The sequence below is a fragment of the Bombus affinis genome, chromosome 7, assembly GCF_024516045.1.
Source record: "Bombus affinis isolate iyBomAffi1 chromosome 7, iyBomAffi1.2, whole genome shotgun sequence".
NCBI classification, from domain to species: Eukaryota; Metazoa; Arthropoda; class Insecta; order Hymenoptera; family Apidae; genus Bombus; species Bombus affinis.
The window spans coordinates 2,317,810-2,329,728 of record NC_066350.1 but is presented as its reverse complement, the minus strand read 5'-3'; the positions used below and the strand labels follow the sequence as shown (position 1 = coordinate 2,329,728).

General features: G+C 27.7%; 3 protein-coding genes across 4 annotated transcripts; 2 read left to right on the top strand and 1 right to left on the bottom strand.

Annotated features, from left to right (window-relative positions):
- Positions 1–3,707: 3,707 nt before the first annotated feature.
- LOC126918413 (transcription initiation factor IIA subunit 2) lies at positions 3,708–5,207 on the top strand. 2 transcript variants are annotated; one of them, XM_050726293.1, is made up of 5 exons: positions 3,708–3,724; positions 3,991–4,172; positions 4,338–4,442; positions 4,519–4,648; positions 4,791–5,207. In XM_050726293.1, the coding sequence occupies exons 2-5, from the start codon at positions 4,101–4,103 to the stop codon at positions 4,820–4,822; spliced, it is 339 nt and encodes a 112-aa protein (XP_050582250.1). In that variant the 5' UTR covers positions 3,708–3,724; positions 3,991–4,100; the 3' UTR covers positions 4,823–5,207. The 2 variants fall into 2 exon arrangements, with proteins under 2 accessions (XP_050582250.1, XP_050582249.1); XM_050726292.1 differs by lacking the exon at positions 3,708–3,724 and having other exon boundaries at positions 3,777–4,172.
- A 40-nt stretch (positions 5,208–5,247) lies between these two features.
- LOC126918370 (membrane-bound transcription factor site-2 protease) lies at positions 5,248–7,670 on the bottom strand. The gene is made up of 6 exons (XM_050726217.1): positions 7,466–7,670; positions 7,024–7,302; positions 6,567–6,917; positions 6,237–6,395; positions 5,858–6,115; positions 5,248–5,764 (listed from the first exon to the last, which is right to left on the bottom strand). Exons 1-6 carry the CDS (start codon positions 7,538–7,540, stop codon positions 5,396–5,398), a joined length of 1,491 nt encoding a protein of 496 aa, XP_050582174.1. The 5' UTR covers positions 7,541–7,670; the 3' UTR covers positions 5,248–5,395.
- Positions 7,671–8,112: 442 nt separating this feature from the next.
- On the top strand, positions 8,113–11,878 carry LOC126918386 (8-oxo-dGDP phosphatase NUDT18). Its single transcript, XM_050726252.1, has 4 exons — positions 8,113–8,352; positions 8,624–9,155; positions 9,830–9,935; positions 10,006–11,878. Exons 1-4 carry the CDS (start codon positions 8,250–8,252, stop codon positions 10,243–10,245), a joined length of 981 nt encoding a protein of 326 aa, XP_050582209.1. The 5' UTR covers positions 8,113–8,249; the 3' UTR covers positions 10,246–11,878.
- Positions 11,879–11,919: the final 41 nt, after the last annotated feature.

Genomic DNA, 11,919 nt, shown 5'->3' with positions numbered 1-11,919 from the left:
TTTCGTTTCCTCTTTCAAAAATCTTATCACGGGAAGAGTTGTTGATTTGCCTTTATTGGTTTCTTCTAACCTTGTTGTCGCGAAAATCCCTACAGTTTTGTTCCTTGTACCTCTGCGGCCCTGTTAGCTACGTTTTAATCTTCTTGCCTAATTCATTTCTTTACCTCCATTGTTACCACTTGTTACGGTTTACATCGACTTAATTGACTTCTGCTTTGCTTCAGGCCAAGGGACGTCGACGAGATCGTAAATGTGAACACGAATATGTGTGTGTGTGCTTGTGCGTGCATTTACATAGAAGACTGATTGGTACGTGTGGTTGATTTATTTGAATATCGAAGATCAGCGATTTGAATCGCTGAGAAATTCAATCGATGCAATATATTCAGAAAAATATAAACGATGAATGTTCACAAAGAACATTTAAATAATAATAAGATATTGCTGACGTTTCTATCAAGTTCGAGTACTTCTTTCACACCTTTCATCGACACCTTCAAAAAGGTTTGAAAAGCGACGACGATTAAACATTTTTCATCTTTGATTGAATTGAAAATACAGTCGAAGGATCATCTGAATTTTACGCCGTGTTTTCGAGTACTACAGTGATAATAAATCTGAATCTATTACATAGGGTGGATAAAATTTTCGTAAGCTAAATTCACAGAAATGTCTATTCATTCCTGGTTCGAGACTTCGTACCTCTTCCGATTTACCGAGAAAAGTTTTGCATGCGCGCTAAAATTTTCATCCGCAATTACTTTAACATCTAAACTTGCTAAATACTGTAATAAGATTTTCTCTCATACGTCCCATCTGTTTAGCCGAATTAATGAAGCGAACTTACTCGCTTTTGATATTATGCTATTAATCGACTGAGAATAAAAAGGGATTGAATATATTCTTGTAATATTAAATTTCATTGTATCTGTTATTTTCTTATCTCTTATCTTAATTCGATATATCGAATTATTCATTGTATATCTTTTTATAACAAAACGATTTCAATGCACAGGATAAAAATAATTATAACACTAAAGCATATGTTTATATATATATTTAGTAAACACTAATAATATCAATATTTGTACGTATAGTATATAAATATTATTGTAATTTAACGAAAAGCTAGAGATATAGGAAGTAAATACTCGTATATGAAGTAAGTTATCAAAACGAGTTCAAAGAAACTTTAAACCGATAGCTTGCAATATGGAATCAATCATTATTCTCGTAGTTTATCAATTTTTAAAGACACAATCAATCGTGAACAAAAGGAATCTGATTTTAAATCGTTGATGCACACAGTTATTACTATCAGAAAATATACTAGTCGAAATTCTAATTGCCTTACTGAAATCGCTTAATGGCATAACAAAAATAATAACGCAGTTATAAAGAAATATCAACATTGATAAATGGAATCACCAATATGCAGTAGTCGTAATAGTCGGTGTTTAACTGCAAAATGTGCCAAAATACCACAGTACTCTGTTTCCAACAACGTCACAGTGAAATGATCTAGAGCTGAACACTAGAGTTTTAAAGCCAACTCATATAAATGAATAGAAACACAGAAATTTTAAAATTCTTTAAGTTGCAAAAATTCAACTATTCTTACTATAATATCGAAATTATGGAAATCATAGAAAAATCTCTCTAATAAAGGGTACACGATACAGAGTCAATTCATTTCTTTATGTATAGAGATGCTATCAAAATATGAATATCGCATTTGTCCTAATCCAAATGATACAATTTTATTGTAACGTAGTAAAAACATTAATCTATATTTGTTGCACAACAATTTTAACATAATGAAAGTATTAAATAATTCCACCAATTGTACTTTATCAGAAAGGCAATTAAAAGGAATATGTTCACAGTCTCCAATGGCTATTATTAAAAATCTTAAATGGGAACGAAAACGGAATTATACGGTTTCAAAACCATTTTATAAATATTATGATGATAATGTATTAGATATTGAACAATGATCAGTTTGGTATACATGGTAAAAAGTAATACCAAAAGTAGTAGACATCATATAAGAAACATGTATGTTCAACGCTTTTTTACGAATTTGAATAACCTAAATGTAAATTTCTAGAATTTTAACTCACCAAACCATGTATATAGATATAAGAAAAAAGAAACTTACCAAAATAGAATCCCATCTGAAGAACATCAATTTATTCTTGCATTTGATTCGTGATATACACTTTTTACTTAGCGCCTGAAATTTTAGTGCATGAATCGATATTTTATCTCGTATCTCATTATAGCAACTTAATACTCTTTATAATTAAAATTTGAATTCCCATGGTAAATTAACTTTGCCAACGTACCATGTGCGAATCGACAAACTTTTTGATAATACTTCCTCTGCTGCTCCGTTAAGTTCCAGGCTTGATTATTAAATGATTACCTATGGACGTCATGATGAATACAAGATTAATAAACATACTCAATTAATTGAACGCTCCGAAATGATACCTGACTTTTAAGTTTCTAAAATTCCAATATGTAGTACCTTTACATCTAAATTATACAATCGCGAAAAGCATTCGCTTTAAACGTTTGACTATTCTTCGTTCCCTATTTTGCTCACGAAAGTCTATACGTTACGTTAATTGATATGTCACTACCGACATGTGCGCGAACGTTATAACTCGTGTTCCACAGAAGATTTAAAATTACTCTCTAAATTTTGATTTGTCTGCGCAGAAAATGGTGGGGAGGTACGATGGAAGTATCACTGTATTGTACCACGTGTCTACTTGGAAAGTTCGCAGGATAACCGATGAGAGGCCACGTTGGTGTTACAGTTACCTACCGTATTGACCATATTCAGATAGCGCTATCAAACATTCACAAGGTATACGTGTTGTATACACGACTGGAGGACAATCTTTGCTTTACACGATACATTAGCTTTCTGTTCTCGGTAGGAATATTACTCTTGGCATTTTATCATTACTATTTTATCACTACTATCATTCTATCATTACTAAAACGAAAGTTTTCAAAATTAAACAGTATTTAGTACATACGTAGTTACATGTATAACCTTTATCATAAATAAATAAATACTTCGCAAGTATTTATCAGGAAACATTTTAAAGATGAATAAAAATAGAATACATTTGTTAATTTGTATTAGTTATTGATATAAGATTATATTTATTTAACATAGTCCTGTATTATGTGTAGAACTTTCATTTACCGCACAGTGTCGTTTCATATGTATACATGCACTCTTGCCTTCATTTTTAGAATAGTTCACATAGTCGTATTGAAAACTATTTAATCAGATTACTATTAAAAATCAGTATTAAAAATTCATCAATATACTTTTCAAAATTGTAGTATTATATATAACAGCGATTAAAATTCACAATAAATTTTTTGAAAAAAAGAATAATTTCTCCTTTCAAATGATAGGATACAAATAATAATTAATGATATTTTGCATTTCTTTTCAATATTTTAAAATTTTATTATAATAATAAATAAAAAAATCACACGCTTTTTTAAATAAATAAATTTTCACTATAGGTTTGATAAATATCAGATATATATGTAGCGTGAAAAAATATAGTATACAATCTTGAATTTGAATCTGCCGCTCTTGGCAACACCATTTTCTACTATACGGTTTCATTTATACAAATAAGTACTGCACAGTAGGATTTTATCTAACAATCAGAGATACAAAGATAAAGTACGCGAATCATATATATAACCATATAAGTGGATGCGATATCGGAATAAAATAACGGTTCATAGAGATCTCTTGTGTCTTTATCTAATCGAACATGGCATTAACGCCGGTCATTGATTAATGTTATAATTACACATTTATTATACGAATGTGCATGCGTTATTAAACAAGGACATAAGAAATCTCTATGCAGCGTTCTCTTTCTATTCCTATATCGCTTATTCAGCTCGGTCACGCACTCTATCTTTATATCTCTATACTAACAGCACAGCTAATCAACAAATACTGTTTCCTATTTTCGTTACTCATAAAGATTACTTTTGCATTAAAAGACCTCAATTTGCTTTAATATTGTGCATATTATACATTAAGAACAATGTCTTATCAATTATATCGAAACACAACATTAGGTAATACGTTACAAGAAAGCCTTGATGAGCTCATTCAGGTATGTTCACAAAAATATGTAATATTGCGGTTAATATTGTCGATAAACCAATTTTACTTCTGTCATCATGCAAACTATAGAAAATAAACATTAATATGATACACTTTAAATGAAAAATGTATAATCTATGATATTCATTTTATGTAATAATATAATATGTTATAGTATGGGCAAATCACACCTCAGTTAGCAATTAAAGTACTATTACAATTTGATAAGGCAATAAATCAAGCACTTGCAGCCAGGGTTAAATCACGACTTATATTTAAGGTAACTAATGTTAATATTTGATATTAATTACTTTAAATAACATTGATTATAACCATCATTTCTTTAAAATTTTTAGGCTGGTAAATTAAACACTTACAGATTTTGTGACAATGTATGGACCTTTATGCTTAATGATGTTGAATTCCGTGAAGTTCAAGAAATTGCAATAGTAGATAAAGTTAAAATTGTTGCATGTGACGGAAAAAGTATGTAACCCTTTAATTACTCTTATAACTGTTTAATTAACTATTTGTAATATATCTATATTCTAAAAAAAATATTGAAAACAAAAATAATGTTAGTAATTCTTATATTACTACAAACATTATAATTTTTGTACTATTACAGCATTGGATGGAGATGCAGCAGCAAAACGATAATATCTCTTTCTTATATAACTAAATATATCATTATTATTATATTATACTAGTTGTAAAGAAATTTCATTATATAATATATTATAATTTTATAATAATTCAAATAATAGATAGTAAACAAAACAAATTATACAAATATATTTAATATAGGTATAGAATTTTTCATTTATTTTTGAATGACAGTTAAATTTTGTTACACAACTAAAATCATAACACCACATTGAAAGTAGGAATAATAAATTGTAGCTGCCTTTTTTGTCATATCAGAACATAGCAATAGCTTTATTTTTATATTGTACTTGAATATAACTATCTAATCTACTTAGATTTTTACATATTATATTTACTAATAATTTATTTCCAAAAAATATAGAAATATATAATATAATCTTCCTATGTGGTCCAATCTGTTGTTCCAAAGATGTAAATAATTTTTTAAGCGAGACTGCAAGATTTATTAAGATATTTAAATAAGCGATACAAAGTGCCATTAAACTTATATAGAAATGTAATTCATAATAATGTACTTTGTATTCTAAATAGAAATTTCGAATATTAACAACATTCTTTTACTACTTATAATAATTTATTCATAATTAGATACAATAAATTTATAGTAAGAAATAATGTACCTATACTTGTTATCGTTAATATAATGGTTTGTCTAACATTTTTATTGTGGGGCGTAAAATTTAATAAATAAAGTATAAGTATATTTATAATATATTGTCCATCCAGAAAGAAACAAGGCACAATATTAATAATTGCTAATCCTGCAGAAAATATTGTAATATATTTGCAAAGAAGCGTCAAAGCTTCTGGTAATTTAGGATTTAAGAATGAATATTTAGGTATCCAATCAGATACATCAACAGTTTGATAGATTTCTGCTGGGTGTCCGAAAAATAATACATCCTTTCCCTCTCTCCTTTTTATTTGAACAACCTGTGATAGAAAGAGAAACCAGTTTGTTAAATACTTTAAATGTTATTAACTGTTACGTGATTAATATCTAAATGTTTGTTTTTAAATATATACCTTGGTAACATTATCAAGGGAAGGTCTTAAACAATGAGTATCATGAAATACACATTCATGACTAGCATGACAAAAATTTTGAGACTGATTAATCATAGTTCTGGCTGGAAGGCAAGAATGAGGAGGTAAATGTAAAGGAGCTGCTTGTGGTCCTTCAATGTACTCAAAGCATAAACTTCCTGTAACTTCACTATCTGATGTACAACAGTTTATAGCACCATTAGTTTTTTGTTTTGATGGAACGGACTCATCATATTCCTAAATTAATTTGCTAATTAGGTTATGAAAATTTATATTGTGCACAAAAATATTATCATTGCTTGTTTAAAAAAAGAGGCATATTAACTAATGTAAGAAAATTATACAGAAAAAATGTTACCTGAATAAATGATTGTTTAACACAATATCCAAGAGCTGGTTGATTAACTGTGTTTAATATGCAATCGTACCAATCTTCAGTATATTTTACAGGACAGTCATTTATTTCATATATTAAATCCTGTTCAAGAAGTCCTGTTGGACCTAGTACAGGTGAATTCTATAAACGTAAATTTTCATTAAAAAAACTTACCATTCCTAATTCAAAATTGGTCATTTACTATCTATCTCTACTCTAATCAATTTTGTTTTCATATAATTTAAGTAAAACATAAAAATCATCTGACAACCAATGTATTAATATATAAGAATACATTATCAGAAGACTTACAGGTAAAATAGTCTTTACATAAATTCCATTCCCTATTTCATAAAATGGTGCCCAGAACCATGTAGAAAGCAAAAGAACGGTTGCAGCTATTGTAGCAAGTACTATGTTATGCCAGATTCCTGCACAAATAACTCTTAGTTGATTTTTTAATGGTAATGAACTAAGTTGTTCACTGCTTATATGTACATAAGCTATGGGTATTGTGAAAGCAATTAATATTCCCAAACCAAATAACTGAACATCTTCTCTTGCTGCAGCCAATGCATGCCCTAACTCATGCATAATACTGCAAACTGCTAATGTAATGATATAATATCCAATATCATTGAAGGGCATATCTATGCCAGGTAACTGTAAAAAATAAAGACATGTCACATATAATTTTATCAACGGAATTACATTTATTAATGAATTATCTCACAATAGTAAATTAAATATTATTCTAAGTTAAAATTACCATGGGTTCCAATAAAGGTTCAGAATTAGTATTATCAAGAGATGGTCCATTAGACCATATATTGAACGTCATTCTTAAGATTACAATTATAGCAATTGGCAAAATAATGACACTAATAATCACTCCTGCATTAAACCAAGCAGTCCAAAATTTAGAGCGACTCATGCCCCATTTAATTATTTTACGATTAAATGCTGTAGTAAACCATTTTATTCGCAATATTTGAACTTCTAAACCAGTATTTTTCAAAAAATATAGGTATGGATAATGTGAACACGTCTGTAAAATAAATAATATTCGTAATTATTATTATTTATAAATTATTAAGAATAATTATCATTAATATTTTATCTTCACAAAATAAAATTTTTTAAATTATAATTCTAAAATTATATATAAAAATACTTATAATATTCATCCGTATAACATTCGTAAACTGTACCTTAAAAATTGTGTCAAAAAAGAATAATGAGCAATGAATGAGACCTATTGCAATTAATACATTTAAAACTTCCATTTTAAACTTTATTTTGATTTTTTATGTAAACACTTTTCATGTTGCATCTTACATCATGTATCAAGCTTCCTTTACCATATAGAAGCGCATGTCGTACAACTTGTACAGAGCTATTTGATTTTCCAAGTTGTAAAGATATAGTAAAATATAACTTTTTAACAGTTGCATTCCCTAGATGATAATAATTATTTTTGTAATTATATTTATATCATTAATGAATTTATATTAGATGTAAATTATGTTATGATTGATCTATAATGCCACATAATACAATGTTTTGATATAAACAGTTATATTTTATAAATTAAATTCAGTAAATGTTCATGAAATTTAATATTTTAACATTAAGTTTACAAATTTTTCAAATCATACTTTATAAATTAAAAATAATTTTTATTTTATTTTCGTTCATATTTTATTACATACTGTATTATTATATTCTAAAAAAACTTTTAAGTATTACATAGGGAATTCGATATAGGAACGATGATAATCCAACCAGATTGAACTGAATAGTGATGACTTAGATACAACTACAGCAGGATGCACACGCCTAATTCAATTATGTATGAATTGTATGATCATTATCACTTTCACTTTGTTTATAATCTTATCTATCGTTAAATTAGTAGTAATGATATATGATATCTAAGATATAATTTGAATATTTGTTTTGTGTATATTTTAAAGCAATTGCTGTTATACTGACATGTCGTTATCTATTGAAAAACAAATTGAATTATTATTAGCTGGTCATCCATTAGAAATTGGTGACACGCATGATAGTACCCATGCGGTACAAGATGAAATAGGTAAAGTGAACTTTATGTGTAATTAAATATTAATGTTTGAAAAATGATACTTCATTGATATATATATATGCAATTAGTTAACATTTATTACATACTATTATGAAGCTTATAAATTAATCAAAAAAATATGTTAGAAATTATGACATTTAGTTCTTTTAATTTTTTATATTATTGATTTCAAACATTTGCTCTCTTAATTTTATTTTATCTTTCATTTCTTATGCAATTATTATTGGTTATTAACAACTTATACAAAAGAAACGTGTCACAGGAGGAAAAGGAACACCTAGTACTTATATACCAATTTGTCAAAAAACTGTAACATACATTGTTGCTGCTGTAGTGATAAATAATCAAGGGGAAGTATTAATGATGCAAGAAGCAAAAGCTACTTGCAGTGGAAAATGGTATTTACCTGCTGGTCGTGTTGAACCTAATGAAAATTTATTAGATGCTGTTAAAAGAGAAGTCTTAGAAGAAACAGGGCTTACATTAGATCCAGAAACATTGATACTATTAGAATGTGCAACTGGTTCATGGTTCCGATTTGTATTTACTGGCAAAATAACTGGTGGTAAATTAAAAACATTAGAAGAAGCAAATAAAGAATCGCTGCAAGCATGCTGGGTGAATAATGTAAATGATCTGTCACTCAGATCACATGATATTATATCTTTGATAGAAAGAGGTAAAACTTATGTCACAAATAAGAATATTCCACAACATCCATATTTAATGCCAATTAGTACACCGTTGTCCAAATTATTATTGCGGCTAACAATCACTTCGAAAAAAAGATCAACGTAAGTTACATACATTTGAAATATGCTTAATACAAATTTATTTTACATTGAAGTTTTAACTTTATTTGTATAAATATATCAGTGCTTATGCTTGATTCCTCTTTAGTATTTACGCTTGCAGTATAAGGTCACTGGTGATAGTTTTCATAAAAGAACAACAACAATCTGATTATGACTGTGAATATGGATGAAGGCTTAGGTTGGAGTATAGTAGGTACACTTACATGCACATGCACTTGTACATATACATTTATAGCAATAAAATGCTTGCCTCTTTTATTTTAGTCCAAACTCATACTATTAACAACGTAGATGTTCATAACTAAATTATGATTAACTATAATTGGAAACGATTATTTTATGATGCATAACATGTGCACAATAATAGTATCAATTGTATTATAAAATTACTAACTATATATATATATATATATTTTTTAATATATATAATATATATAATATATATAATTTATATAATATAAATATATATTATATATATATATTTTTTATATTTTATCTAACGAACTGAATAAATAATTATTTTGTTTAAGATGTAAATAACGCATATTCGATTGTATAGACTTAAAGTACAAAAATCTTCATAAAATGCCAATATTTTATTCCTTTTATGGTTTTAAATTGATATACAATTATGTATTATATTTTATCAACAGGAATAAATTGCATGTACTTGTATCAGATACCATGCCATTCCATTTACCAATTTGTGAAATTAATCCACATCGCAACCTTCTTTCTACTTTACATAACTTTATGAAGGTAAATATTTCTTAATATCTACCTTTTGATGTAGATAATTTTGTATTATAATCTATCATAAATTGTTTAGGAATTATTTGGAAATGGAGTTGCACAGCATAAACCACATGGCATACTTTCCTTAGAATTCAGTGGAGGGCAAGGAGGAGATGGACTTTGTTTAACATTATTAGTATCATTCAAGTTACCTGTGGAAGATGTACCTGCTACAGGAAAATTCATTTGGCATGAGCTACCTGAAAATCTTGCTACAAGTATTACTTATCGCTTACCACGAAACATGACAGTGCCTTTAAATGTTATACAATGATCAAATATTCATAGTTAGTGTACAAGTGAACATTAGGTGTGCATAGCATAATTGCATTTCAAATTTTATGTATGAGAAATTTTGTTAATTTTTCTTTTTCTAAAAAATGAGGTAAAAAATTCTTGGGTGGCAAGCTTTTAATATTTTGACTATAATTATGCATTCAGTAACTTGCAATTTTACATTTTTACATTGTCAGAACAGAATCATAAAATTTTTTAATTGAGAAATATAATTGAGAACAAAATAATTAGTGCGCACGTACATTCGCACATAATTCTATATATACGCATATACAAACGAGGTATAATTATCTGATGTTAACCCTTAGAGTGCTATGGGCGCATATATGCCTCTGGTGAAAGGTATCGGTGTGGATTAAGGACACATATATGCGTTTTCTGTAAGTGCCCGGCATGGACTAAGGACGCATATATGCGTTTGTCAATTTTTCCAAACACCTACGCAGAAGTAATACTATTACTTTTGTGTGAGATAAATATAAATACATTCCTTAGTAACGGCAGTAAACAAATGCCTCGTTATAACAGTTGTCTACCTGCCGCGGACAGTCGCATCTAATTATCAAGAAGAAAATGTGTTGCTTGTGTGAAAAATAAGAGAATGCAGAAAATGCGATGTCAGATTATGTATCAATAATTGTTTTGAAATTTTGCACACACAACTAAATTATTAACTTGTTATATTTACTAAATTTAGTTTTCTAGTTTATTATTTTCTAGTTTATTACCCAAATTCTAGTTAATTGTAAATTTCAATGTTTATAATAAATAATTAATACTAAAAAATAACGCTCTTGAATCATTTAATCTCGTGCAAAAGAATTGCTATAACTTATTACGATTTGCGCTTTGAATAGTCAATCAAGAGAGTTCAGTCTAACGAAAAAGTATTCCGTCTACAGCGATCGTCAACGCTAGCTGCGCACCGTCCATACGGACCGCATAGGTCGCGAGTATTCAGTACTCTAAGGGTTAATATTTAACAATTTCTAATTATATTAAAAAATATTTATGTTATATATTTACATTTTTCCTAGTCTGTACCAATGATTTTTTTAACAAGAATGAATATGTAGTATGTAACTCACATTTAAGTCTATAACATAATATCATTAATATTAATTATAAATAAATAATGTGAATGTATTTTATCAGAGAAAAACTGCTAGCATTTCCAGTTGGTACCAAAAATTTTGAGAAAGAAGAGATCTTTTTGCTTCAATCTTAAAACTCATGTAGAAATTTTTATAAAAATATTCATAATATAGATAAATGTAAGAAGCTGGCATCCTGACAGTAGAAATTTATTTTTATATGTTATAGAATATTATAAAGAACAGTTATTTTACGTTCCAAATACAAGTACATAAAATGTATAAATATAACAAAGTTTGGAAAAATTATTAAACACAAATACAGACATAATATACTAACATTTATGCATAAATATATTTGATATTGTAAAATAATATTCACTTAAATGTGCAAAATCTGCATAAAACACATAGGTTAAAATATTGTATGTACATATAATACAAATATGTATCATATTATACAGATATGTATTATGATACATGTTTATGCAATGTTTAATAGAAAGTTCGAGATAATTTTTAATGTTGTTTACATAACATTTTCAAAGTATTTATAA

Coding starts and splice junctions, on each gene's coding strand:
- LOC126918413 (XM_050726293.1), top strand. CDS start 4,101: ATGTCTTATCAATTATATCGAAACACAACATTAGGTAATACGTTACAA. Junction 4,443..4,518: donor AATCACGACTTATATTTAAG/GTAACTAATGTT, acceptor TAAAATTTTTAG/GCTGGTAAATTAAACACTTA. Junction 4,649..4,790: donor TGTTGCATGTGACGGAAAAA/GTATGTAACCCT, acceptor GTACTATTACAG/CATTGGATGGAGATGCAGCA.
- LOC126918370 (XM_050726217.1), bottom strand. CDS start 7,540: ATGGAAGTTTTAAATGTATTAATTGCAATAGGTCTCATTCATTGCTCA. Junction 6,116..6,236: donor TTAAACAATCATTTATTCAG/GTAACATTTTTT, acceptor AAATTAATTTAG/GAATATGATGAGTCCGTTCC. Junction 5,765..5,857: donor CCCTTGATAATGTTACCAAG/GTATATATTTAA, acceptor TTTCTATCACAG/GTTGTTCAAATAAAAAGGAG.
- LOC126918386 (XM_050726252.1), top strand. CDS start 8,250: ATGTCGTTATCTATTGAAAAACAAATTGAATTATTATTAGCTGGTCAT. Junction 8,353..8,623: donor TGCGGTACAAGATGAAATAG/GTAAAGTGAACT, acceptor AACGTGTCACAG/GAGGAAAAGGAACACCTAGT. Junction 9,936..10,005: donor CTTTACATAACTTTATGAAG/GTAAATATTTCT, acceptor TAAATTGTTTAG/GAATTATTTGGAAATGGAGT.